At 58.3% G+C, this 27981-nt stretch overlaps 9 protein-coding genes across 9 annotated transcripts; 7 read left to right on the top strand and 2 right to left on the bottom strand.

Annotated features, from left to right (window-relative positions):
* Nucleotides 1–2933: 2933 nt before the first annotated feature.
* Nucleotides 2934–3455, top strand: DCS_00536 (uncharacterized protein; the record flags this gene model as incomplete). The annotated part of the gene is made up of 1 exon (XM_040797875.1): nt 2934–3455. One exon carries the CDS (start codon nt 2934–2936, stop codon nt 3453–3455), a length of 522 nt encoding a protein of 173 aa, XP_040658758.1.
* A 2663-nt stretch (nt 3456–6118) lies between these two features.
* Nucleotides 6119–6670, top strand: DCS_00535 (uncharacterized protein; the record flags this gene model as incomplete). The annotated part of the gene is made up of 1 exon (XM_040797874.1): nt 6119–6670. The coding sequence occupies one exon, from the start codon at nt 6119–6121 to the stop codon at nt 6668–6670; it is 552 nt and encodes a 183-aa protein (XP_040658757.1).
* Nucleotides 6671–8753: 2083 nt separating this feature from the next.
* Nucleotides 8754–9329, top strand: DCS_00534 (uncharacterized protein; the record flags this gene model as incomplete). Its single annotated transcript, XM_040797873.1, has 2 exons — nt 8754–8858; nt 8916–9329. The coding sequence occupies 2 exons, from the start codon at nt 8754–8756 to the stop codon at nt 9327–9329; spliced, it is 519 nt and encodes a 172-aa protein (XP_040658756.1).
* Nucleotides 9330–9741: 412 nt separating this feature from the next.
* Nucleotides 9742–11575, top strand: DCS_00533 (Pex; the record flags this gene model as incomplete). Its single annotated transcript, XM_040797872.1, has 2 exons — nt 9742–9771; nt 10061–11575. 2 exons carry the CDS (start codon nt 9742–9744, stop codon nt 11573–11575), a joined length of 1545 nt encoding a protein of 514 aa, XP_040658755.1.
* A 587-nt stretch (nt 11576–12162) lies between these two features.
* On the top strand, nt 12163–14557 carry DCS_00532 (uncharacterized protein; the record flags this gene model as incomplete). Its single annotated transcript, XM_040797871.1, has 3 exons — nt 12163–12613; nt 12683–13125; nt 13190–14557. 3 exons carry the CDS (start codon nt 12163–12165, stop codon nt 14555–14557), a joined length of 2262 nt encoding a protein of 753 aa, XP_040658754.1.
* A 506-nt stretch (nt 14558–15063) lies between these two features.
* DCS_00531 (uncharacterized protein) lies at nt 15064–16567 on the bottom strand (the record flags this gene model as incomplete). Its single annotated transcript, XM_040797870.1, has 3 exons — nt 15064–15432; nt 15534–15615; nt 15747–16567. The coding sequence occupies 3 exons, from the start codon at nt 16565–16567 to the stop codon at nt 15064–15066; spliced, it is 1272 nt and encodes a 423-aa protein (XP_040658753.1).
* A 1551-nt stretch (nt 16568–18118) lies between these two features.
* On the top strand, nt 18119–20827 carry DCS_00530 (uncharacterized protein; the record flags this gene model as incomplete). Its single annotated transcript, XM_040797869.1, has 6 exons — nt 18119–18222; nt 18350–19301; nt 19353–19461; nt 19514–19957; nt 20035–20696; nt 20771–20827. 6 exons carry the CDS (start codon nt 18119–18121, stop codon nt 20825–20827), a joined length of 2328 nt encoding a protein of 775 aa, XP_040658752.1.
* A 1841-nt stretch (nt 20828–22668) lies between these two features.
* On the bottom strand, nt 22669–23007 carry DCS_00529 (uncharacterized protein; the record flags this gene model as incomplete). Its single annotated transcript, XM_040797868.1, has 1 exon — nt 22669–23007. One exon carries the CDS (start codon nt 23005–23007, stop codon nt 22669–22671), a length of 339 nt encoding a protein of 112 aa, XP_040658751.1.
* A 179-nt stretch (nt 23008–23186) lies between these two features.
* Nucleotides 23187–26276, top strand: DCS_00528 (uncharacterized protein; the record flags this gene model as incomplete). The annotated part of the gene is made up of 4 exons (XM_040797867.1): nt 23187–24438; nt 24534–25211; nt 25265–25473; nt 25533–26276. 4 exons carry the CDS (start codon nt 23187–23189, stop codon nt 26274–26276), a joined length of 2883 nt encoding a protein of 960 aa, XP_040658750.1.
* Nucleotides 26277–27981: the final 1705 nt, after the last annotated feature.

Genomic DNA, 27981 nt, shown 5'->3' with positions numbered 1-27981 from the left:
ACGCGAGTACTTGCCTTGGCTCGCATGACGCCGCCATGAAGGTTGTACAACGACACCCGGGAACGAGAGTTTCAACAACCCCGATGGTCTATGCTGGTGTCATGTGCTACGTTGTTTTCATCGTGAACCGTTGATGTCAATTGCAGATTGTGCACGTTCCAAAGGTTGCCAGGAGTGCGGTGGGATGGGGGGACCGAAACTGGCAACTTTTCGAAATGCCCATTTCCTGATGTCACCCAGTTGGACCGGTCGAAGAGATGAATGAGTGAGGAATGCAGCCGAGCGAGAGGGGTGACGTGGTGAACCTATTTTGGTGTTGAGCCATGGCCCAAGTTGGTCGGCTCGCGTGCCGATGGAGACATGTACTTGATGGAACGTGGCTGTGCGCATGCCCCTGAGCACTCCCGACAGAAGCGGTAAGTCGGTGCTGATTTCAATGTCGTCGTCACCTATCGACATGAGTCGACCAGGGGTGACGAGAACACGACCTAGGCTCCGAGCCTTGCATACCCGCTGGGCTACAGTCAAAGCAGTGGGGTGGTCGAGGGGAGAAGCGGACCATTTCTGTGGTGCGTCGAGACGAGTGGAGTGTCGTGATCCGTACCCGCAACGGCGATGGATTTGCGGAACGTGAGCTCGTTGCCCGAATCCCGTCGATTTCCATTGTGGACGGGGTGGAAGGGCTTGCCCATCTTTTTCCGGAGAGGTGATGTCGCCAGGGACTCGCCATAATTACGAGGGAAGGGCCAGGCAGGCCATTATTCTCCCATGATGCAACCTGCCTGCCGCACCAATGCCCACGCTCCACCGATACCAAATGCTCGTCGGTGATGATGGTGGTAAGAATAGCAAATATCAAATATCGACGACGAAGCAGTGACATGGTCGGAGGCGGCACTTGCGGTCGCCACCGGCCACTGCTGGAGAGTCACTTCCACCGAGTCCGAGAGTCGAACGGGCACGAATCCAGATGGCCAGCGTGAGAGTGAATCGCCGTTCTTGGGCGATCCAACAGCTCGCCCGAGAGTTGGACTTGACCATGCATCGCAAGGCGGGCGAGCATGAGGTAGCGAATACGTGTGAAGGCGAAGGTTCAACGCGTGCCCTCTATGCGACAACGATGCCTCTGCCCTTCTGCACAGGGAACGGCGGTGCCCTCAATGGCAAGAATGGCAGCAGATATGCTTGTACTTGTACTCGGTGCATCCTTTACACTACAGTAGACGTTGCTTGCTTGGACTGCAAGCACTTCCGTACTTGTACATACGCTTGCTTACCCGAAGTCAAGGTACGCCGTACCATTGCTGCAGTAGGTACGGAGTACTTACTTGTACTCGTATTCTGCAGTACAAGTACGGAGTACTCTGCACGAGGTACCTGTACATAAGTACAGTGCAACTAGGTGTTCTGTACTTGCGCCGTACGAATGGCTTGCACACGATGCACTGCCATGCGCTGCAAGAACAAGCAAGGGCTTCAAGAAACGGCACGGTCGTACCGGAGGACTCGCGTTTGGTACTCGCGAAAACGTACAGTTACTTGTACAGTATTATACTGCACCTAACAAGTGTCTACATGTTACAACTACATGTGTTTGTCGTGTATATATTATTAACACACATGCTCAAGTTTGTTCATTTACAGTGCCAAAGTAACTGTACCTAACATTGAAGTCCCGATTGCATACTAGGCACCTATGCATGCGCCTACTTGTACTTGCAAGTTACAAGTACGGAGTATAGAGTACATTTCGTGCACGTCCAAGGACTGGACTTACATGTACAGTGCTTGTACTCCGTACTCCGTCGGTGTAATTACTCGATGCTCCGTACTCCGCTAGTACACCAGTTACAACCACACCTACAAGCACCCTTACGGAGTACTTTGTCCTCAGGTGTAGTTGAATAGGGACCTGCAAGTGGTGGTACGACAGCGTTGGCGGGAGCCGCGATGGCCATTCTCCGCGGAGTACGGAGTATTACGGAGTACTGTAGTTGTACTCCGTACTTTATTCGCAAGTTGTACGGAGTATTCGCAAGTACTTTGAGTCAAAACGAATACAGTGTCCATGCACAGTACATGTACTGTACCGTATACATATATAATACTGAACTTGTACTGTCTAGGTTGTACATTGTGGGGCGGCTCTCCCAATTGGCCAAGTGCCAAGCTCGGTTGAATTTACGTGCTTACTATTAATTACTTTGTACTCCGTACCTAGTAGTATTACATACTATGTACAAAGTACCGCCGAGGCCTTGACCGCAAAACACCTACTTGGTGCCTGTCCTTTCCTGAGGGTAGTACGAGTGCCGTACTCGTAAGTGCTTGGACGCAGGGAGTATTATCACTTCATCACTGTACATGTACAGTATTACTTCGTCCATGACTTGGCTGTACTTGCTCTTTTTTTTTTTTTTTTTCAAGGTGTATTACAGAGTACGTATGGTGCTCTCGTATTATTTGGCTTTTTTTTCATTCTGGTTCTTTCTTAGCGTGACAGGGGGTGACTGTCCGAACAGGTACTTGTGCTGTCGAATGCTAGTAGTGCCGGTACTGTCATTGGTGCTGCCATAATACAACTTGGGTCGCAGGTCGAGTCCAGACCACAAGGGTTGGCGACGTCCTACTCGGTCATCAATCAAGTCCATGTACTCTACTCCGTACAGACCAGCACCCAATCCCGACCGCGTAGTATTGAACCTGGCTATAGGTGTAGTGCGAGTAATACCCCCTGAGCCCTCGTTTCCAGGGAGTTACTTGTACTTGCAAACTGCTTGCTCTGACTGTACGGTGCAAGCTTTCACAAGCATGCATGCTTAGCGGTACTACGGACTATTTAACCCTACGATAGATCCCGCATTTGAAATACCAAGCGTCTGTCACTGCTTCTTCTACATGTACAGGAATCTCATTACCTACTCGCTTCCAAAATGAAGTTCATCAACGCCATCTTCTTCGCGGCAATCGCCTCCGCTCGCAGTCTTGTTCAGCCCATCGGTCCAAGGTTTGATCCGAAATTTGAAGTGCCAAACTCAGTACGGCGGCTTAGCGCGCAGGTGAAGGATCCTGCCTTCGAGGCGAATAGTACTACCTTCCAAGTTGGCTCCGCAGCTGTAGGCGTCGCTTTTAGCAGTTGCTACCAGGGTCTACTCTTGTCCCAGGATTTCTCCAGCAAAACGATTGACGTTCTTCGGGGTCATATCAATCAAACCAATGTGGCCTTCGACTCCCTTCGGACCGTCCTGTTCGAAAAGAGGCCGCTTTTCATAAATGCCGGTCAGGAAGCGTGCACTTCCGTTGCAGATGCAGCCGAACTTATGCATAATACATATTACATACTGGGAAGAATGATGACCGGCGTAGCGCCAAAGCACATGAACGAAACCAGAAAGGCAACCAGGGAAATCCTCGACATCATAAAAGATATCTATCAGGCTTACACGGATAGCTGAAAACGTAGCACATCCACACACCCAGCTCCCATTCACATGGAGTAGGTCAAATTCGACAGGATGTCGATCGTTGCGTCGAGAAGTTCCTGCCCGCCCGGTTCGGTTGATCGTGTCAGGTGCAGCACTTGTACGGCTGGCAAGGAAGGGTGGAGGACTTTACACTACTTGTACTAGTATCAATGGTAGACCGACTGGGCAACTCTACCGCTGCTTACCTTGGATTGAGTTATTTCCCATGGCACCTGCTCTCGTTTCCACTTTGTGAATGGTCAATCCTCTGCTCAGGATACCCTGAGTGCACGGGCACGTACGGTACGTGATTGCGAAGCGGCGAAATGAGCGTCGACGTAACCGAAGCAGCGCTCGCAATGTTGCGTTATTCATGGCAGCAAAACGAGCCGTCGCGCTCCAGTCCTCCGGCGACTGGAAACATCTCTCCTTCCTCTGGATTACATCCGGTCAAGTGAGGCCATTGGATGGAGTGGTAGTTGAAGGAAGGAGTCGTTGGCAGCGTCCCGGGAGCAGAGGCGCGCTCCGTAGGGGACAAGAAGAAATCCTTGCTCGACGAAAATCAAGAGAAGTAGAATGATGAAGCCATGGACAAGCAAGACCCTCGGGCCCACAGGCACTTGTGCTGCAGGCAGGTAGGTACCTAGTACTTGGTTCGTTTTGCACATATATGCTTGTAGTGGGTAAGTATGCTTGGTAGGTACTAGGTACGTACCTATGCGGTGCTTGTCCTGTTGTGCTGTTCCCGGGACTCGGTACTTACTTGTTGGCGCAGGCCTACGTACTTGTACATGTACAGTAAAGTACAGCGTGTAAGTGGACGACTAGTCCTGTTAGGTGCATGTGAGAAAATGCGGGCACCAGCGGTAGCCGCGATAACCATGCCATAGCGTTGGAAATATCACTCGACCTCTGCCGCACTTTGCAACGCTTTGCCTCCTTATTCGGGCCTAGGTCACGCTAGTAGTTCGTTGGCAATGCCGTAACATGTACGTAAAAGCACAGTGGCATCTCCATCTAGGTGTACACTTACTTGTGCACATTTCCATGTACTTGTATAAATTACAGCTAGCTGTAAGTGTACATGTACTTGAGTAGACATGTACTTGAGTAGACATGTACATATGGTTCGTGGTACTCGCATGTACGGCTACCGTAAGTTGCCAAGAGGGCTCCGAGTATTTCAAAGCTCATGTGCATGGCCGCTACCGTACAGATAGACGTTGGACACATGCAAGTACTACTTGTACATGAACGTGCCTGTGCTCAGCAAACCAACAACCGCTGGGCGTGCCGTTGACGACGACATATTACAAGTACTGTACATGTGCATGTACTGTACCGCAACACATGTACTTGCTTCACAACTTTGAGGCACTAGCAGCTCTGAACGCATGACGTACCGGACGTACAAGACTCATAAACGCACCGCGTACTTGGTGTACGAGTACTGTACATACATGCAAGTAAAGGTGCAGTGAGTACTTGCACGAAAGAAAGCTCAAGCAAGGCGGGTTCAGACCACAAGTTATGGTGCACTTTACTCACCATGCATGTCGGTGTACGCTCTTGTACTTTAGGTGTACTACGGCGCTTGCACATGTATCATGTATTACTGTACGGAGTACGCGCTGCCATACACTTGCTTGCACTGTACAAGTATACACTCTACATGTATACTTGAGCTGTAGTAATATCAAATATTGGTGCTCACCACTTATTACTTACAACTACAAGGACGTGCTCACTACGCACCCGCTGGTGCACTGCACACTGTGCTGCCACCGTCACTGTACAAGCAATTGCACGCTCACGTCCACGCAAGTACAGCACAGGACGAGTACGTGCATGCGTGGATAAAGTACGACGACACCTACGTAGTGCACATACTGTTCTTGCGGCACGGAGTAGTCGTACACGTACTTGTAATAGTTACTTGACAGCACCGTAATGGTACTCGTGCCACGGTCCACCACTGATAGGTGTATTGCTGGCACCCGGAACTCTCCGTCTGTGACGCATGTACAACCAGGTACGGAGTACAACAGGTACGCGAGTATGCGGACGGTGCTTGCACCCAAGTACACACCCAAGTATTACTGTACCGCATGTTCCAAGCACAGCAACACGCGGCAATACTTGCAAGCAGCACGTACACAGTAAAAGCACTTGCATGTACAAAAGTATGCAGCAGTCCTGTGCAGATACGTGTACGTGCGAGCAAGCACTTGCACACTGTACCTAGTACATGCATTTGTGAGTGGTAGCCATGCAAGGCGACCATTGTCACTGTCGAATCCTCGATGAGATGGGCCCCATGCAAGCACTTGTAGAAGGCGTACAGGATATGTACTTGATGCAATCAAGCGACAACGTCCTGCCGCCGTTGATCCCATCTCATCTTCGTATTGGCCCTTGCTATAGCACGAATAATACCCGGGCCTCTCATGGCAGGGAGCAATCCTCACGTCTGATTGTACATGTACTGTATGTACATGTAAGTAGGCAAGTACGTACACTGCCACTGCTGCATGGTTGGCCTTGCCCGCACACATGCCATTGTATAAATATTCCATGCATCGATCCCGCGCTTTGGAAAAGACAATCGTCCAAGGAAACCCAGAGCACCAGCTGCTTCGTCCATCTCTCGCACCATGAAGTTCACCAACGCCCTTCTCCAGGCCACCATCGGCTCCGCCAGCGTTCTTGTTCAGCACGACGCGCCGGCTTTCGATCCGACCCTCGCCCTCCCAAACTCGGTCAATCGCCTCGGCGCGCAGGTTCTTCGGGAGTCCTTTGATCCGAATGGCACCTCTCTCCATCACGGCACCCAAGATGTAGGCGAGGCCATCGGCGATTGCTACACCAAGCTTGACCAACTCCAGGACCTCGAGCTTGGACCTCTTTTGAGGCATCTCGGCGAAACAAAGCAAGCGTTCGGCTCCCTGCAGGCCGCCCTGCGCAGCAAGAAGCAGCTCTTTGCAGAGTCCGGCCCGGAAGCGTGCCTCTCCGTCGAGAATGAACTCTGGCCTGTTTTCGCAGCGTACAGGGTCATCGCAAGGGTCATGGTGGCCAAGACGGCCGGCAAGAGCGAAACCGAAAAGGCATTGCTGCCCATCCTTGAAATCCTACACCGCATCCCCGAGGATTTCTCCGAGGACAGCTGCGCAGAGACGGAACGCCGAGGCCCCGTTGGTGTCGAATAGAGAGAAAGCCGACCGTTTCATGCACGAGTGGCCGTTCCCGTCGGCTCGGTTTGCGTCACTGCGAGGCACGGGCAAGAAGACGGATGGCAAGAAAGCGCATGCCTGCACATCACCCGGGGGACCAATGGTAGCTGGGTGATGCTAGCCTCACAAGAGCAAGACGATGCCTACAAGCAAGTACATGCATGCACTTCATCATGACGACCCATTCCCCGCGACCAATGTCGAAACCATATCCCACCTGCACGCAAGTACATGGAGACACTTGCATGAGAAACCCCAGATACGCAGTCGGGCAAAAGGCAGCCATCACTTTTCGTCGGCATACAGGTGCTGGCACGATCGTATCGGCTACACTTGTCGAGTACTGTACGTGCGAGTGCCCATGTATGTGCGTTGAACGACTCACTCTCGTACGAGTACGATGAAGCTTCCGGAATGCTTTCGTCGCATTTTTGCATTGATGCATTCATGTACTGTAAACCCATCCGTCACGAACGAGGCATAAGTACAGCGGACATGTACAGTAAGTACCTAGTATTCTCGGGCGAAGGAACGGTGGGCGCGGCCATGCAAAGCTGGTCGCCGCCACAAGCCGGTACAGTTGCAGTCAGTCAGTCGCTTGACAAAAAGTGACGATTCGATTCAAGTGGCACTAATTACTGCAAATTGAGTCGGCACTTTTTGGCCACCCCCACCCACTCTATATAGTACAATAAGTACGGAGCACCAAGAACAAGTACATGTAAGTACTTGCCATGTACTGTAAAGTATTATGAAGTACAATAATAATACTTGGACTTGATGGTCAATCCGTCGTCCTATCCGCTTATCAGTTCTCCGTACTGTGCAAGTACAAATACGCAGCAGGTGTATTGTAAGTACTAAGTAGGTAGGTGTACTTACAGAGAACATGTGCTAGGAACGAGCCCACCGAGGGAGCAATGGTGCATGTCAAGTACCAAGGTACTTGATAACAAGATTTGCCGGATTTTACCGCCTCGGATGGTCCCTATGGGGCGGACGACGTGCTACGCTTTACAAGCACACCCATCTCTAAGTATTCTGCCGCTGTCCACTGTGCTGATCTTGTACATGCTTTGGTAATACCTAGGTGCCTATGTTGCAGGTGCGTGAGATGGAATTAAACCTCTCAACCTCTGGGCGGCCTGTGGTGTGCCCCAACCTACTAGGTACCTAGGTAGGTACACTTGCAACGCTTGTAAGTATACGCACATTACGGAGTACATGCAAGCGCTTACAAGTAATACTGCACCAAGTACGGAGTACGGCGTACGCATCTCCCTCGCCGACTTTATCATACAATAGTAATGCATGTACTGTAAGGGCTGTAAGTAAGTAAGTGTGCAGTAGGTGTACAAGCGCCCCGTATCTGTACGGTAGCTTCATCTGCTATGGCAATCTCGGCGCAATTGGCCCTTCCTGTCAACACCTGGGAAATGTACTGCAAGTATTATTTGCTCCGCACCCTTCGGCGGGATCTAGGGCGACAGCGCCGCTGTGGCAGGCACCCTCTTCATCATTGGTGCAACTCCCCCGAAGGATTGGGAATGCCTTCTCGACCTCGTGCTAGGTACCTACCTAGGTAAGGTACCTAGTACAGTACACAAGTACTATACGGTACACCTAAGTACAGCAAGTAAGTACAACTACAGTGCTGTAGGCTTACGCCATGCTGCTTCCCCATCTAGGCTAAGTACTTAGGTTCCTAGTAAATAGTCCGCTACCCCATCAGACCGAACCCCGAAATCAAAAACCAGCTCACTGCCGTCCTTGTTCGTAACGCAAATAATAATCCTCTCGATTAAGTACTCGTACGTAACTGAATCCCAGTGACTTCCTCGTGCTCGTGTTGGTGTGCGGCCCCGAGTATATGTCCACTCCTATGTTCCTTAGCAACACCTCACTATCGTATGCTCCAATTCTAGTACGCTCGTCGGTCGGCGAGATCGTACCAAGGCTGTACGTAGTATATAAATAAACCCTCCGGGTCCAAAAACCCATCCAAGCTTTGTGCGGCGAAACTATCCACGTACCGTCTTCTTTTTCCTCATCGCCCACAATGAAGTTCATCGGAGCAATCATCTTCGCCGCCGTCGCCTCCGCCGGCGTTCTTGCCGAGCTCGAATCCGAAGACTTCGTTCCCGCAGTTGGCGTCTCCGAGGCGGTGATGCAATTTGCCAGTGAAATAGACAGCCATCTCCAGAACGACGCTCTCGGCAAGCTCGCCATTGCCTCCAACAAGACTGCCGCTGCTTTTGCCACCTTCCGTCAAAAGCTCGAGGCTTCCGGCGACATCGATCCCTTTGCAAACTTTGCCGTCGAGGCTCATCTTGAGTTCATCGAGACCGAATTCGGTCACGTTCAGATCCAGCTGCTCAGATACAAGGAGACGGCCGATGCCGGCAAATGCGTTGCCGTCGGCGAGGCAATGAAACCCATTTCGACCGAGTTCAAAGCCGCCGCCGACTTGATTCTCCAGAAGACGGCCGAGAGCCTGAAGCAAACCGTCCAACTCCGTTTGAAGCCAATCACCATGATTCTGGCCAAGACGGATAAGATTTTCTCCCCCAAAAACTGCCAGAGGAGGACAAAGAAGCCCTCCCTTGCAGGCTCGAGACCAGGAATTTACAGGTAACAATGGCACGGAAAGAGTCATTCTCGTCCCCGCTGGAGGGGAAGTGGATCTCGTGAGATCCGTACCGGGAATGGAGTCATGGTCTGTACCGCTACCGTCAAGTACACTTGCTGTGGTTGGCTGTAAATAACTGCTGTAGATCCAGCAATTAATACTGTAAAATATTTTTTGTACATGTACGGAGTAGGTACTTGTACAGTACGTACTTGTAGGAGTTGCTCAAGATCACTGCACGAGATGGCAGAGCTGATCGCCAAGAATCGGTCCTGCATCGCTCACGATTGCCAGTACATGTACGGAGTACTTTACGGAGGACGTACTGTACGAAGTACAACGCAACTACTGTAGCTGTACTGTACATACATGTACTTACGGACAAGTAAGTACTGTAATTACTCCGTGCGCACTGCACATGCATGAGAACAAGCAATTACAGTACTTAGTAAGTAAGTACGGAGTACGGAGCAAGTACTTAAGTGCAGTACTGTAGTTACGATCCATGCAAGTACACCGACGAAAGAGAGCGGCAGGGGCAGGGAATAATTAATATGTGCATGTATAGTACTCCGTACATAATGTACTTACACTCTTGCATAGCTTGCCAAGTCACATGATCCTGCCCGTGCCCGATGGCATGTGATCGCTGTGCTTGATTGCCGAGCTCGTCCCAAGCGGTGCCTGCGGCGCTTAGCCGGATGGGGCCCTGAAGGACGGCAGCGAGCTCCTGATAGGTTGAAGCCGATGCGTGCGTGAGAGGCAAGTGCTCCTCGGTTCAACGTTTCAACCAAAACCTCGCATTCATCTCGAAGCATTCTCGAACCATCTACGAATTCCCTCTACGAATTTCGGACCCGCGTGCCGGGCCTGCTGCCGCTTCTCTTCCCGCAGTGCAAGGCGACCGACGGAAAGGGGACACGCAAGCGGCGCCGAGGGGGACTCGTCCGGCCATCGCCTCCCGCACCGGCATGGAGTTCGTGACGGCCCTTCGGGGCCCCTTCGACGACAACAAACCGTCGCTCTTCGAGGTGCTCTCGGAGCAGCAGCTCAACGGCCTCCTCCCCCCGACTCTCCGCTACCTGCTCACCGTCGCCACCCAGCGGCACCCGCGATACCTGCTGCGCATCCTCAACTCCTTCGACGAGCTCTACGCCCTCTGCATGGTCGCCGTCGAGCGCCACTACCTGCGCACCCGCGCCGGCTCCTTCACCGAAAACTTTTACGGCCTCAAGCGCGAGAGGGCCCTGAGGGACGAGATTACGCGCGCGAGCCTGGCCACGCCCCAGCTGGTGCGTGACGCCACGAGGCTGACGTCGGCCGACGTCTGGAGGAACGTCTGCATCCTCGTCGCCGTGCCCTACCTCAGGCGCAAGCTGGACGAGGGCTACGAGCTGAATGCGTCGAGAGCGCTCCTCGGCGCCGCCTACACGCGCATGCCCGACAACCCGACCGTCGGCGACCGTCTTCTGCGTCTCTACCGATCGTTCCTGCGAAACGTGTACCCAAGCCTTCATGCCGCCTACCACTTGGCCGTCATCGCCTTTCACCTCGCCTACCTCTTCGACCGGACGAGATACCACAACCCGCTCATGTGGATCCTCGGCACGAGGCTGAGGAGAATGACGGCGGCGGACCACCAGGCCATCGAGGCGCTCGTCCAGCCCCGAGCCGGCGCCAAGCCCGGTCCGCGATCCGTCTGGTCGCCGAGCGCGCTAGGCTCCAAGGCCCTCTCGAGCCTGTCGCTGCTCCTGCCCTTGAGCATCTTCTCCCTCAAGTTCCTCGAGTGGTGGTATCAGTCCGACTTTGCGAAGCAGCTCTCGCGCAAGGCGACGGAGCACGTCGAGCTGCCCCCGCCCATCGTCGAGCCCGTCCGGAGGCGATCGGCGCTCCGGAAGCCCAAGGGCGACAAGGACGCGCACGAGGCCGCCGCCGAGGCCGACGGTGGCATTTCGCCTTCCGAAGCCCCCGTCGCGACGCCCTCGATGCTGCCGATACATGTTGTTCGCCAGGGGCCGGACGCGTCGGCGTGCCCGATATGCCAAGACGACATCGTGACGCCCACGGCCTGCCAGACCGGCATCGTCTACTGCTACGGCTGCATCCACAGGTGGATCGAGGGCACGCACGACAGGCAGGAGGCTTTCATGCTGGACCGCGCCGGCAAGTGGGAAAGCGGCCAAGGGCGATGCGCCGTCACGGGCAAACGCGTCCTTGGTGGCACCGAAGGCCTGCGGCGAATCATGATCTAGCGCTACCGTTTCAAGGGGCCGCCCGAGACGGGGCGAAGTTTTGCTAGGAACGAGAGGAGAGAAGGAGAACGTCTGCCGTGCAAACGCTACGCTTACGCACGAGAACTGCCGGCATTGCGTACACCACCGTCGACGCCGATGTTCGCCTCGCTTCGCAGAACGCCCCGGAGAGGTATGCAGCTGAAGTTCTGGGCGAGGCAGGGCCCGGGTGGCGACGCTCGTCTGGAATGCGTCGAGTGCAACCCCTGGGCCGTCATGTCTCGGATGGCCCGCGGCATCAGGGATGGCCCCACCGTCCGCTACGTCACCACGATCGGTATGGGCCGTCAATAGAGGTCCCCTAGCCGTCGTGAGGAATTGAATACTTGGCTATGAGGGTGCGAGACAAGCAAGCGCCTTTTCGGTCCCGAGAACAATGCAGCCGCCGTCGGCACATCGAGCCACTCGGTCACGCGAAATGGAAGCGTCCCAACGTCGAATTTCATTCCTCGCCCTCTCAACCTGCTTGGCGCAGGAGCGTGCGTGCGAGCCGCGAGGGGCCGGTGTCGAGCATCAATATATATGGCATCGGTTGCGCACGCCTCACGATGGCGCGCCCTCACCCTCCTGCGGAAAGAAGCCCAGATTTGGCCAAAGCGACGGACAGCCGAGCAGGGCCTCTTTTGACCGAACCTGACCTGACCCGACTCGACTCCCCTCCCCCCCCCCCCCTCCTCCTGCCGGTGACGATGGCCTACTCTCTGGTCACCTCCTACGTCGGGGAATCGCTGCTCTCGGGCTTCAACTGGATCGACTACCCCGATCCCTCTCATGGGTACGTCTCGTACCAGAACAGGCCCAACGCCGAGGCCTTGGGTCTCTTCTCCGTCGACGAGACGACGGGGGTCGTGAGGCTGGGCGTCGACCACAACAGAACCTACGGCCTGAACGAGGGGCGGCCTAGCATCCGGCTCGAGAGCAAGGAGGCATACAACAGCGGCCTCTTCATCGCCGACTTCCTGCACATGCCCCCGTCGCAATGCGGCCTGTGGCCAGCCTGTACGTCTCTCCCCGTCCCGAGTCCTCGACGGCGACGGCGTGGCAGCATCTAACGACGAGCGCCGTCAGTCTGGGCCTACGGCACCAACTGGCCGCACGGCGGCGAGATCGACATCATCGAGGGCGCCAACACGGCCCACCAGAACCTCATCTCGGCCCACACGGCGGACGGGTGCACGGTCGAGGCCGGCGTGGAAGCCATGTCGGCGGGCCGCTTGCTCTCGCAAGAATGCGCCGTGGGTACCCTGAACGTCGGCTGCGGCTACGTTCCGCCCGCCGACGACGGGACGACGTACGGTGATGGGTTCAACGCCGCCGGTGGCGGCGTCTACGCCATGCTCTGGGACGATTCGTACATCAAGGTCTGGCACTTTGCGCGAAACGAGATTCCCAGCGACATACACGCCAAGGATCCGACGCCGGAGAAGTGGAAGCGCCCGGACGCCGTCTTTGGCGGCGCAAGCTGCCAACCTGACTCCTTTTTCAAGGACATGAGCATCGTCATCAACATAGTGCGTCGCCCTCGACCATCCCTGCACCGAGTTGGAACCCAGCTGACCTCTGATGTGCGTGTAGAACTTCTGCGGAGACTGGGGAAACGCCGTCTGGGGAAAGTCGGATACGTGCAACGAATATGCGCCCACGTGCCCCGAGTACGTGGCCAACAACCCGTCGGCGTTTTCCAACGCGTACTGGGACGTTCAGTACATCGAGGCCTACCAGTTCTCCGCCGTCCCGTTGACCGAGTCGACGACAACACCGACCGGGTCGACGACGACGACGGTGAGCGAGTCGAAAAAGACGACGATGAGCGAGCCGAAGACGACGTCGGACGAGCCGACGACGACATCAACGATAACGGTGACGTCGACGAAAACCAAAACCATCACGGCCTCGGCCTCGGCCACCGGCACGTCCAGCGCCGTCGTCACGGGCTCCGCAACCGGCTCCGCAGCCGAACCCTCGTCGTCTCCCGCCAACCCGGCCCAGGTCAACGGCTTCGCCTCCCTCGGCTGCTTCGGCTCCACCACTGGCTTTTCGACCTTTCGCCAGGCGCTCGACAGCGCCGACATGGCCATCGAAAAGTGCGTCGACGCCTGCAAGCTGACATCGAGCACCTTTGCCGGACTCTTCAACCGCACCTGCTACTGCGCCGACACCCTCGACGCCGGCACCCGTGCCAGGAGCGCCGACGAGAGCGGCGGCTGCACCATCCCCTGCCCGGGCGACTCGGACGAGTTCTGCGGCGGCCTGGCCGACGCGCGCTCCAGCAACATGACGAGCCTGAACATGCTACGCTCCCGGAGAGCCCATCTCGCGCGCCGGGCCATCTCGAGCGGCCACCTCCTGACCATGTACCGCGCCGTGGCCAAAAACGAAACGCGGCCGCATGTGCCGCCGCCGATGGCGCCGAACAACCGCGTCAAGCTCACGGGCGCCGACAAGCTGGCCGCGACGGCCGTTCGCGCCAAGCTTCCGCTCCACACCGGCAGCGCCAAGACGGGGAAGGGGACGGGCTCGAAGATCAAGTCCGTCAAGCTGTCGGGCACGTCCGTCGTCGCCATCGAGCTGCACGGGGACAAAGACTGCGATTGCGAGGCCGACAAGACGAGGACAAGGGCGCACAAGCAGACCAAGCCGACGGCGGGGTCCAAGCAGGGGGCGGGGTCCAAGTCGACGGCGCTGGTCGTCGCTCCCTCGCCGGCCGAGGTCAACAAGGCCGCTCTCGTGCCGGCCGTGGTCAAGAACAGCAAGGTCCTGGCGTCGGAGCCGTGCGAAACGGCGGTGGTAGGTCGCGCCATCAACGGCACGACGAACCGCAACTTGACGGTCAAGCAGCCTGCCGTCGTTCTGGCGGGAGCGAAGAGCATCCACGGCAGTTCGCTTGCGCTTGCCGCCGCGTCCTTTGGCGCCGCGGCGTTGGCGCTGATCGTCCTTTTGTAATTCGGGCTCGCATTTCATTTTTGTCTTGGCCTCGCAAGGGCGGCGTTTCGTCAAGGGGTTTCGGCGATCGAGGGTCGGTTCGGATGAGGGATGGAGTGGAGTGTCGTGGGCTCGGGCTGCGACACAATGCGTACATGAACGATCGATCATACACGACTACGACGACCGGCAACGACTTGATTTGATTCCTGGCATACCCAAGCGCAATCATCACATAGCGTATCCAATATACCTAACGTCCTAGAGATGGAACCCGAAGGAGCATGCGGAATGGCCAGTTTGATTTTTTTTTTTCAGTACAGAGTACGGCAAGTAGATTCTTCATTCGCCAGGCGAGTGGACAACGAGGTGATGATATTGAGACGGATGGGATGTACATGAGTAGTTTGCTCGGCGGCTTCGTGGTGCCAACCATGCTGCTCTGCTGTCTGCCACCCATCGGCCGCTGCATAATAATACCACGTCCGTCGAGGTGTCGAGGGGGGGTGAAGTGAACAAGTATTATTTTACATATCCACCACTACGGCCCGGCTCCTAACCGTGCCCGAGTTCTTGTGCATCTGGGCCGCATTCACCATGAGGCTGCCTTGGTTGCTCCCCGGACCACCCATGAGCCACTTCCACAAGACGCTGTGGACGCCGTGGAGCAGGACTTGCGCCATGTCGAGCCAGGACTCGTTGGGGACGAGGTCCCAGAGCAGGCCGCGCCGTGGTCGTGACAGCAGGCGCTCATAGGCAACCTGCATGCCATCAAAGTAGACCGACTCCTTGCCGTAGGCCCAGTGGGTGTGGCCAAAGACGTGGAGACGCGGCTTCACGCGCCAGACCTCGCGGAGGAGGTGAGGGCACCCGATGCCGAGGTCCCTGTGATGTTTCTATTCATGGCCGGTGAGCGACGGGATGCCAGCGGGTGCCAGGCGCAGCACAACACTCGTAGCGTGCACAAGCAAGGGGAATCAGGGGCGTCGCGGCGTACCGGTGGTCCGTGAGTGACGAGAATGTCGGTCCGGGGGGGCACCTTGCTCAGCCAGGGCTGCTTGGCGGGCGTGTACTGAAACCTGGAGCGGAGGCGAACGCGTTAGAGTGCGCGGCGGAGGGCGAGGGCGAGGGCGAGGCCAAGGGAGGGTGGCGTGACGGGGCGAGGTCCGGCCAAGATCAGCCGGCCAGCCGACCAGCCACGCAAACTCACGCAAAGTTCTCGGGCCCGCATTCCGGAATGTCAGGCGCGCCAAAGATGGCGAGCTGGCGACCTTTCACCTCCTGCACCGTCAGCTCTCCCTCGAGGTAGAGCAGGCCGTCGAGGTCGAGCTTGGCGGCGGTGCGGACGTCGTCGGCCGAGCGGGAGCGCGCATCAAAGTAGCTGTCGTGGTTGCCGGCAACGACGATCTTGACGGGGTGCGGCAGGCTCTTGAGCCAGTCGAGCTGTCGCTGGACGTCGGCGGCCGAGCCGTCGGTGGTGAGGTCGCCGGCGTGGATTAGGACGTCACCGACGGGGACGGAGACGAGCTGGTCGTGGGTGTCGGCGATGCAGACGACGCGGATGGCAGCCTTGCCGCGCGGCGGGTAGAAGGGGGACCCGCGGAGGACGAGGACGAGGTGATAGAAACGATCGACGAGGTAGGTGAGGGGCGAGGACAGCATGTGGTCGAGGAGCGTGAGGCTCTCGAATTGGTTGCGCCGGCGGAAGCCGAGCCAGGTGAGGAGGCCCATGGCAGCCGCGGCGCAGCGCAGCGCAGCGTCTACGGAGTCGAAGGGTTGATGTGCTGTCGTCGCGAGCGCTCTCGAGGCTGTTGATGTTGAGCTGCACGATGCTGCCGAGCGGGCGACCGACCAGAGCTTGGTGACGGCGATAGCTTCGAGAGCTTCATGTCGCCCCTCCCCACCCCCGCCCCTCCCAAGCTTGCCGGCCTGGCCCCATGGAGGAACCGGTGAGTACCAGGTACAGGACACCCGCTTGTACCTGTACGGAGTAATACATGATACATGCGAGTGATCCGTATAGGCGTACATGTTATTCAGTACATGCGGTGCGGAGTCCTCCGTGCGGAGTGCAACTGTGCCCAACGGTGTACTTGCTTCCAGCAGTGTGGTAGAGTTCTCTGGCAGCCCCTAGGGCCATTTCCGGCACCTGTGCGAAGTACTCCGTACTGCACTCCGTACTGCACTCCGTACTCTGTACTTGTACACTGGATTACTCCGTGGGCTGGGAGTCGTAGCTTATACCCCTGTAAAAAGTGTACTTGTACTCCGTACTTGAGCATCTGCACGAACATGTACATGCACAAGTACTGGTCCGAAGTCTTGCACTGTACGGGAGAGAACGAGCATGAGGTTGATTTCACAGGTTCGCGTACCAGCTTGTACCGGTACGCAGATGTATGGAGACAATGGTGCACAAGTGCTCTATATTACAGCGCCTGAGCAACCGCACGGCAGATGCCGCCTGGCAACCTGTCAATGCTGTCATACATTAGGCACACTCCGTACGGAGCACATGTGCACGCCTTGTCACCCAAGTACATCTGCTGTTCCAGCAGATGTAGTTTACCGCACTGTACAGCAGGACACACTACCTAGTATGTATGGTAATATCTGTCAGTAATTGTACGGAGCACAATACTGTACAGTAAAATGAGAAAGACAACAATACTTACTGTACTGTACATGTACGGATACGGAGTACGGAGTAATACTATAAGTACGTCCGGAGTACTAACTGTAAGTACTTCGTTTTCCGTAGGAACCTGGTACTTAATTCCCCCGCACTGTGCGGGCACCGAGTGCAGCTGTTGCTACGATTAGTATCCGCACACAAGTAATACCTTCGATCCCGAATCGCAGGTCGTCGGGGATTAAGTGCATCTACTTGTGCGGCATTCTGGTATCAAGTATTCATGTTCATGGTTCCCCGTGCATGCACACCGCTTCTGGTCAGCGCGTCATGTGTCGCCCCCAACCTTGGTGTGCCTGTCAGGCAGCTCCGGGCCCTGGCACGCTAATCGTCTAGGCCTTCTGGTACTTGAACGGACATGCAAATCATGCCCCGCCTGTGTCGGGCACGCTCCATCACCCGCTAGGGACGCCGTGCAGCACGCTACAGCACCAGCATGCTTCAAGTCAACTGTTGGTGCCCTGGGCACAGTGAGTTCCTTGGGGACAGTGAGTACTTGAAGCTTGCATAACGTCCTGAAACTGAAACCAAAGGCAGTACCAGCACCCATTATTTGCTTCTCGCCGCCGCAGCTGCCCCCAGCAAAGGCCAGGATACAGGGAGGCTTGGTGCGCCCCCGAGACGAGACGCCGCCTTGCCTTCTGCGGCTGGCGGAGCTGCGTTGAAGCTCGCCGAACCTTGATTGAGCGCCGATGACGTCGGACCCTTCACCTTCGCCTCGCATCCGCCAACGTGTTCCTCGCACCACCATCCCCATCGCCAGCATCCCTCGCGACGGATTTCTCGTGCGCACCTAGCAACGGCCGCACCGCCCCCCCTGCCGACGTACCTCATTGACACTTCTCGTTCGCTGCATCCGCCCGCAGCGCCGATCCCTACGCGCGCCCCAAATGTCGAATCTCAAAGGCCACCTCGGCATCAAGGACGATGCCGGCACCGGAGGCCACCTCGGCACCAAGGACGATGCCGGCACCGGCTACCAGGGCAACTTTGGGTAATCGTCCTTGCCTCGCCCCCCTCCCCCTCCCCCCCCCCCCCCGTCCCGTCCGTGCCGCTCCGGAGCTGACGGGATGCCGGCCGCAGCGTAGACTATGTCATCCACTACAAGACCCCCCCTGCAGGTTCGCCTACCCCCCCGTTCCCGGACGCCGAGAGGCACGCAGGCTTGCTCACGTTGCCGCAGAGCGGGCCGAGGCCGAGGCCGGGTTCGTCCTTCTTGTCGAGTCCCTGAATCGGGTTGGCCTCACCACCGAGGTTCGCGGCGGCGACGAGGACTCCCTCCTCGTCTTCGTCAAGATCGCCTCCCGAGACCTCCTCGCCAAGCAGGTCTATCGCGCGAGGTTGCAGGATTGGCTCTGCGGCGTCCGAACCTCGGGCCCCGAGGTGGACATTTCTCGCTCCCTGCAAGAGGAACCGGTGACCGAGGCCGAACGGCTGAGGCTGGTCCACCAGCTCATCTCGCGGCCGCTGAACGAGGGAGGCGCCGGCGTCAGCGAGACGAGCGACAAGTGGAAGCACGTCGCCGCCATCTTCCCCCTCCGCGACCAGCCGTTCAACAAGGCATGGATCCAAAAGTGGAGCAAAAAGTACCTGCTGGACCAGGAAGACATTGACGAGATACGAAACAAGTTTGGCGAGAACGTCGCCTTTTACTTTGCCTTTCTGCGAAGCTACTTCTTCTTCCTCGTCATCCCCTCGGCCCTGGGCCTCACCGCCTGGCTGCTGCTCGGCCAGTTTTCCTTCCTCTACACCCTCGGCTGCGGCCTCTGGTCCGTCGTCTTCTTCGAGTACTGGAAGCAGAAGGAGGTCGACCTCGCCGTCCAGTGGGGCGTCCGCGGCGTCTCCTCCATCCAGCAGCCGCGGCCCGAGTTCAAGTGGGAGTTTGAAGTCGAGGATGCCGTGACGGGCGAGCCGAGAAAGGTGTACCCTCACACCAAGCGGCTTCGGATCCAGCTCCTGCAGATTCCCTTTGCCTCGGCCTGCGTTCTCGCCCTCGGCGGGCTCGTCGTCATCTGCAACTCGCTCGAGATTTTCATCAACGAAGTCTACACCGGCCCCTTCAAGCAGTATCTCGTGAGCACGACGCCGTTCGAGCCCGCGCCCCTACGAGGCTGACCGTCCCAGGCTTTCCTGCCCACCATCCTCCTCGTCGTCTTCACCCCGACCTTTTCCGCCGTCCTCACCAAGGCGGCCAATGCGCTGACGGACAAGGAGAATTACGAGACGGTCGATGGTAGGCGCCCTCCTCCCTTCCGGCCGCCGGCTCGCTTGCTGACGGACGGCAGCCTACAAAGCGGCCCTCGTGCAGAAGCAATTCTTCCTCAACTTCATGACGTCGTACATGGCCCTCTTCTTCACCGCCTTTGTCTACCTCCCCTTTGGCCACATCCTCCTGCCGCTCCTCAACTTCTGGAAGCAGGCGGCCGAGGTGGTGACGTTTAGCGAAAAGGCACTGCCGACCAAGGAATTCCAGATCAACGCTCGGCGCATCAGCGGCCAGATGTTCTACCTCACCGTCACGGCGCAAATCGTCAACTTTGCCACCGAGGTCATCGTGCCCTACGTCACGCGCAAGGCCTCGTCCAAGGCCAAGGAGTTTCAGGCCAAGAAGACGCCGCGGGTGCAGGACGCCGCCGAGGAGGCCGAGTTCCTGAAGCGAGTCCGAGACGAGTGCGAGCTGGAGGTGTACGACGTGACGGGAGACTATCGAGAGATGGTGATGCAGTACGGTAAGTGCAGGGCCGTCCCTCCCCCCTCCCCCCCCGCATCGTCCGCCCCGAAACGTGAGGTGCTGACGGCATGCGAGGCTACCTTTCCCTCTTTTCCGTCGCCTGGCCCCTCGCGGCTTGCTGCTTCCTCGTCAACAACTGGGTCGAGCTGAGGTCGGACGCGTTGAAGATTGCCATCAGCTGCAAGCGGCCGATTCCGTGGCGGTCCGACTCCATCGGGCCCTGGCTTCCCGCCATCGGCTTTCTCTCCTGGCTCGGCAGCATCACGAGCTCGGCCGTCGTCTACCTCTGCAGCGGCTCCCAGGGCGGCGACCGACCGGCCCTCTCTCATCTCACCGCCTGGGGTCTGCTTCTCAACATCATGATGGCGGAGCATTTCTACCTGCTCGTCCAGCTCGCCGTGCGCTCCGTCATGAGCAAGATGGAGAGCCCCGGCCTGCAGAGGGAGCGCAGGGAACGGTACCTGATGAAGAAGCGGCTGCTGCAGAAGAACCTCGACGGCGACGGCGGCGAGAGCATGTTGGCGGCCGGCGTCTCATCGACGGACAAGTTGATGCCGGCGGCTCTCGACGACGACGCTCGGCAGGCGTCCATTCAAGGCCACGGTTCGGCCGAGGAATCGTGCGTCTCTGACGGCTCAAGCACGAATGCGCTGATGGCTGACCGTCCTGGCAGGTTCTGGCGTCGGCAGCGAGGCGCGCAAGATACGATCGAGACGGGACGCAGGCTCATGCAGCAGGTGAGTGCCGAGTCGAAACAACAGCCCGCCAAGGGCCCATGAACACGGACGGCTGACGGCGGACGGGACGACAGGGCGCGGCCGAGGCCCCTCGGAAGCAAGCTGCTGCTGCGCCGAGTCCGAGGGCGTGACGTGGAGGCGCCAAAGGATCGGTGCAACTCGGCACGGCGATGAGGAGGGCATCGTGTCCGTGGAAAGGTTGGGTTCTTTGTCCCCGCCGGCATGGCGGTTGTCCTCTCGCAGCCTGCCGATAGAGATGGCACGAGTCAATCCCTGGCTCGGCCCATCAGGCATCGACCATGTTGCGGACAAGCTGCGAGGAGTGGACGGGATGGGCGGCGCCACCTAGTCGGGGCGGGTGCGAAATGAATGAATGAATATTGCCTCGCCACGGCCTCGCCAACGCAGGCGGAGACGTGACTCTGGTGGCGCCGATGCGTGCATGTAGGTGTCAATGAAAGCCGCCATGCCAATGGCAGGTATTTGTGCCGGCAGTTGTTCACACGCACAGACCTGGACACACCGGCACGAAGGCGCGCGCTCGCATCTGTAGTTGCTCTTGAACCAGAGCCAGTCCCTTGGCGGTTTCGCTCTACCACCATGCCACGTGCCAATCAAGAGTCTGGATGGCGATTGTGGCGGCGCTCCCTCGAGTCGTTGGTCGAGTCGTTGGTCGAGTCGTCGGTCGAGACGTTGGCCGAGTCGTTGGGTCCATGCGGCCTGTGATGGATGACGATGCCGTCAGGCGGCGATGAGGAGCGGCCAACGACGGTCCGCCGCATGTCTCGACGTCCGAGTGCCTAGGGGGGCCTTCTGCTGTTGCTGTCGCCGCCGCTACATGCCAAGGCCAGCGGCACACAGTCGACTCGACACTCTTCATCCATGGTGTCGTGGCGTGAATGAAGGCGGACAATGGACTCGGACTCTGGCGAGTTGGCACCTTGGTAGGTGACATGTACCTTCTCGGGTACAGGTGCGTAAGAAGGTACATGTTTCTTAACTAACTTTCAAGTCTGGGGACTGTGCTCGCACTCGTGCTCCCTGCTACTGGGGTACCTACCTCCTAGGTACTCGTCATTGTATGGGTACGAGGACCCCGTGGATATCTCCGCATCGCACCGTCGTGATGCTCAAACCACCAGCCGACCCTTGCGTGGAACTAAGGAGGCGACGGATGTGTGGCTGCTTGTCAACTCGTAGCCAGGCTGGCTGGATGGACGAACGGGACGAACGGTCCCTCATTATGACCAAGCTAGGATTGCCATGTGCACACCTACTTGGGCACAAGCCTGCACGTATCGGTGGACTTGCAACTACATGTGCGGTGAGTACTTGTTTAGAGAAGGGTTGGTTTGGTGTATTAGTTCGAGCTACTTTGCATGTACAAAGGCTTGGTGCCTTGTTGCCTCGATAGCACCTCACCGCACCGCTCGTCGCTAGTGCATGCAAGGAAGGCCTGCCAGCGGGTGGGGGGGGGGACCGACTCGAGGACGTCGGCTCATCCATTGATGGCAGCACACGCAATCGCACGCCAGGCTTCACTCTGATCTGTGCCACGAGCAGCCGTTCGAGCTCGTAACCACTTGGCCAACTAGTCATGGTCGAGCCGAGGGATACCCATGGCCGCCGCCGCCATGGATGGTCCGACGGCACCCCAACAACGACAATCAATCCCCCCCTTTGTCCCGCCTTCTGACGGAAACATCTCCTCTCTGCTTCGGCCATCATCCTGAATGAATTCCCACGAAGCAGAGAAACGACTTTATCCTCACGGTCCTACATCTCTCCCGACCGCTTCTCGTGGCACCTGTTTCTCGCGGATAACAACCAGCCAACCCCTCCTTGGATCTGTACTTTTCGAGGAGCCATTGACGAGCCGTTGACGCATCGACAGACGACGGCTCGAGGCCGCCTTGACCGCGACACGCACCGCCATCGCTCGTCCCGATTGGACCCAGCCTTCCATTTCATTCTAGAGAACCTGAGTTGTGGCCGGGACCAGGGGTCGTCTGCCGTCGAAAACCGTTGCCCTGCTCGCGTGCGTACCTGTCGTGGCGGGATTGATATTCAGCAGGTGATGGATCATGTCTCCGAACTCGTCCTCGCCCCTTTTCGGGACATTGTCGACAAGGCCGGCCGTGCGGCCGAGAATGCCGCCGGCGAGCAGCCCATGCTCAGGGCAGCCCAGAATCTGATCAAGGAAGGCGATCGGGCCCTGCACCGCCTTGAGCCTCTGTGCAGGAAGCATCTCGATGTGTGCGGATCCGCTTTCGTCGATGCCCTCAAGGAGAATGGCAAGCCGCAGGCCCATCCCTGACGCAGGAAGACGATCGTCTCCGCTAACCCTCGCGATATGCAGAAGTCATTGGCGAATACCGCGCGGAACTGACCGATCTGCTCTGGGAGTTTGACGACTATCTCGGCCTCGACAGCTTCGACATCGAAAGGTACTCTGAGCTGCAATCCCTATGCCGCAGCGCGGCGCCAAAAATGTTCGAAATCCTCACGAGAATGAGCTTCGGACCCGCGCCTAGGCACAACCTCGAGCCGTGCCCGCCTCGCCTGTCGCCGCCCTCGTCGCCACGTATCGTGCCTGCACTGCCTTGCCAGCCGGAGGCGAACTTGCATCACCCGATGGCCATGGACATGGCCATGCCTGACCCGGGATCTGCCGGAAGCTCCCTCGTTGGCTCCCCCACTTCCCCCCTTCGCGCGGTGGAAGATGCAACGAGTGACTTGCACAGGCTCGTCGTGAGCCAGGCGAGTACCGATCTCGAGCGCACGACGGCCAGTGTGCCGCAAACCGAGGCCCAGCCGTTGCTGCCGGTACAGCCAGCTCAGCTGCCACTGATGAGGTCCTGGAATCCCCGTGTTGCGCCGCTGTTTGGTGACCAACGACGAGGTCACGGCTCGCCTCGGCGCTGCCCCATCGCTGTCAGACCTGAGTCTCCCGTCGATCCGGCCATGTCTCTGTGGAATGCCGGCCAGAACGGAATTTCGCCGGCCCCTCTACCTGCTCCGAGCTGCAGCACAGCATCTGATTACGACAGCGACGATGGCCGCCAATCCTCGAGCAGCGTCTGCTCATCCAACTCCGTGCTCGGCCGTTCATTCCGCACGAGACGCTCCAACTTGACGGAACCCATCCCCGAGGAGGAGCTGGCCGAGCGAGCGGTGAAGCCACTCCCCCAGCTCCCGCCCGCTCGGCGTTTGCCCTTGCAGCCGCAGTCGCAGCGATTCGGTCGCCCTCAAGCGACGGCTGCCGAATATGTCCCCAGCGCAGCCAGTGAGGGCCTCCAGCAGCATATCACCATGAGTCATGAAGCCGACAATGCTCTGCCGATGCCCGCCACCTCCAGCAACTATACCACGCGACCTGGAGCATCGTATCGCCCACCGGCCCCGTGCGCGGTCCACCCGCTCGAACCCGGACTTGAAGTTTCGGCACGCATCATCCCCCGATCCGAAATGGATGCAGGGTTAATTCCCGTCGAGACTCCGGCCACGAGCGTGAGCGACGGTACGCACACTCCGACCGGAGACTGTGCCATCAGGCCCACCAGCTCTTTCTTCCACCACAAGGGGTTCTGCGAGGGCGCAAAGGAGGCCATCAGGGGTGACATTGGCGTCCGGAGGACGCAGAAACCGGTCAGGAGAGCCTTCCTTCGGACCGTCGCCCGGTGCACCAGCTGCCTCTACGAACTCGATTTCAGCCAGATGGAGATGGACCTGACTTGTCGAGGTACGTTTCCGCACTCTTCTGCTCGCAGACATTGCCTGTTCCACGCAGGCATTACCTTGGTCAGGCGACGGGACAGAAACTCACGTTCTCGACAGAGGAGGGCAACCACAGCAAATCCGATATCGGATACCGTCTTCGCTTCCTGCAAAAGAGTCACCTCGCCGCGAAGAGGGCCGACGACGTCCATTACGGCTGCTTGTTTTGCATACGTCAAGGTCGCACCCTCGACGAAAGCGACGCCACCGTCTTCTTCACCACAAAGGCCCTTTTCGCCCACCTGGCGCGTCACCCACGGCCGCTGCCCGAAGTGCCCGGCATTACCGTCGTGGATGGACCCGAGATGCCGGATCACGTGCGAAACGACTACGATCTCCATTTCACGCAAGCGCCCGCGGCTCACCCGGCGCATGAGCACGCTGCGGAGATTGCTGGCCAGCCGACCGGAGTGGCCAAGGCGCAGGCGAGGCGGGTGTACGGCCAGAAGCTGCCCTTTGACCGCACCGAGGCATTGGAACTGGCCCGAGGAGCTCGTCTGACCGGCATCGCGTGGCCGCCCAAGTATGGTGGCGACTGGATGGTCGCCTGGCACGACGGCACGTTCGCCTCGGTGCCGACCGACTTGATCAAGCTGGACCCTCCGCCCGCCGACGACATCAGCATGGACGGAACGAGTCACGTCAGGGCCAGGGCGAGGTGGAAGTTTTCGCCCAAGGACAAGGAAAGGGGGGACTGGCTCAGGTTTGACAAGAACGAAACCATTACCAATATCGGCTGTGAGTAAACCCAGCGACCAAGACAAGCAGAGGAGAGGATTGACGGCCACCAGGGACAAAGGCCGAGCACTGGTGCTGGTCGGGCATCAATGCAAAGGGTCAATGGGGAATATTCCCACGGGCATTCATCGACACGAGCACGGTGCACGAGCCAACGGCCGAGCATTCCGACCGCGCGGCCAGCCTGTCGAGCGAAAAGAACAAGCCGTCGGGCATGCTGTCGATATTTTCGGCGCGGCGTCCCTCCGGCCGGCCGGCAAGCGTCGCCGATTCGACGAGCAGCAGCGAGCGATATGGATTCCGCCTAGGTTCCCGAGGCAGCTGACGCACAAACGAGCGTTGGCTTTGCAGACGCCGGGGGCAAAGAGGTGGACGACGGATTGGCGCGGACGCCATGACTACGCCGACGCCGGGATCGTCGGGGAGCTGAGCTCGCGGGACTGGCAACCAAAAGATACCTACCTGTCCGCTTGCCGTCGCCACGGCCATGCCTTCTTCAGCGATGGGTCGCGATGCGGTGAGACTTTCGTCGTGGCGGCGGAGGCCCTGGATGGCATGGTCGTCGACGGACGGCGAAGCAGACGGCCGCGCCCCTTCCCGGCCATCCCTGCTCCTGCGGCAGGTGCTGCGCTGGTCGACCACGTCACCGATCGCCGGTGGGACGACGTCTTGCGCATCGCGTCGGATAGGCTGTGCTGGCCTTCTCGTGGGCGGACGAACGGCGGCATCAGCGGCATCAGCATCCTTGGCACGTGCCAAAGGCGGAGGGCACGGCCAGCCACGCACAGAGCCGTCGTCGTGTGGCCAAGGCAGACGACGAAGCGACAAAAGCAGGGATCGGACGCGCCGGCTGCCGCGGGGCCGCATGACGGCGTTGCCGCGCGTTTGGACTCTGCCCGGATTCCAAGCTCGCAGGTGACGGACACGTGCTCGTACAAAGTTGGCGGGCGGCTCGGGCTGCTGTGCGAGCGTCGAGCGCGAGAGGCGGCGCGGGTGACGAGTGCGGTGAGGCACCGTCCGTCAGAGCCTTCCGTCGGGGGCGAAAGGGGAAGGGGGCTCATCTGAGCCACGCGACGTTTAGTACGGAAGCAGGTGCGTAACACCAGCGATGAAGAGTCGCAACGTTGGTGGTGGTGGTGGTGGTGGATGAGTCAACGTTCCATTTGATCCTTGCGCGCGGGAGCAGTCGGGTTTCGACCTTGGGCTCCCGGCAGCATGTCACCGATGCCAACGGGGTCGAGGGAGGAATGGGGACTCTTGCTCGACACGGGAGTGACGGTCGATGATCGGCAGACCCGACGGTAGGTGCGTCTGAAACAACTCTCGCGGCACCGGTATGGGGCGTGAATGACGTGGACGTTGCTCCATTGACTCTGGTACGTACACGCAGAGCAGATGGCCGCGACGGCAAGGCGATTACCGTGTACCAGCATCCATCCTCGTGTCCGCATTCGTCTCTCGAGCACAGCAGGATGCGGGAGGGAGCACGGCGTGGTGCAGATGACCACTCACAGACCCCATTACACAAGTCGAATCCGGACGGGGAAGCGCAGTAAACGCCGGCGTTGCCAACAAAGGCGACGACGATGCGCCGTCGCCCTCGGTCAACCTGCAGGGCCACGGGGCCATGTGTGCGACGTGCCGGACGTTGCGTGCGCGAGTTTTGGTCCGCCCACCGTCTGTCCGGTCACGATGTGCCAGTCATGACGATGCATGCGCCGGACGAGGAGGACGAGCGATGCGTGATGCACGGCACTTGACAGTTGGGCAAAAGGACCGAGGTCGGTCAACGGCGATACCACAATCAATCAATCAACCAAAAGAGCCCTCCCCGTCTCTCCCTCCCGTGACGCGGCAGACGGCATGCCATCATCACGCGCGCGTCCGGCGCGCTGTTCGTCCGCCCATGCCGACGCAGGCCAGGCATCGGTTTGACAAGCAGCAAGAAAACTCAAGGTCGCGCACATGCTCGCCCTGCGGGAAACGACGCACGATCGATCCCGAGCGCCTTTCGTTTCCTTGGGTCTGCGCCTCAACTTGCCGTGTGTTCGTTGGGCGTTTCCACACAAACGGAGAAACAAGAGGGAAACGAGGGCGCCGCCCTAGCATGTTAGAGAGCAGGTGGTCCACAGAGTAGGCCGAGGATACTACCAACCTAGCAGCCAGCCAGCGCTCCAGTACAGTGGTGCTGGTGGTCGTGCGGAGCAAAGCGCAGACTTGCAGGTACGCGGAGACGCTATAATTGTCTTTTCGGCACAGTTGAATTAGCATCTGTAGGCGGGCTGGATGGCGTCCGTAGGTCCATGATTCAGGCGGGCAACACCCCCAACCCCTGGGCCAGCCCCCCTCCAGGGCCAACCCCCCCTCCTTCTCGATCCACGACAGCCAACACGAAGTACCGACCACCACCTAAATAGGCGCTACCGGGATCAACCATGATGGCAACCAGCAATATGGAGTACTAGCATAGCACTGAAGAACTACCACACACGTGGTAGCTGGTCGTAGCACTGCATGCAAGTACGGAGTATTACTTGCGCAGTTATTTTGAACGCGCCCTACGTGCACTGGCAGTGCGCATCGCGCATCAGCGCATGATTAACACATGAATGCGTGCACATACTTGCACAGCACTTGCAGACCACAGTGCAGGTCTTCTGCCTACGGTACGGCTCCTGGGGTAGGACGAGGATGCCGTTCCATTGTTGAGGTGATGCAGGCAATACTCATATGGCAATACTCATATGGCAGTACTCATGAGGCGATACCC

This window comes from Drechmeria coniospora, chromosome 01, assembly GCF_001625195.1.
Source record: "Drechmeria coniospora strain ARSEF 6962 chromosome 01, whole genome shotgun sequence".
Classification (NCBI taxonomy): domain Eukaryota; kingdom Fungi; phylum Ascomycota; class Sordariomycetes; order Hypocreales; family Ophiocordycipitaceae; genus Drechmeria; species Drechmeria coniospora.
This window is presented reverse-complemented; position numbering and strand designations above follow the sequence as displayed.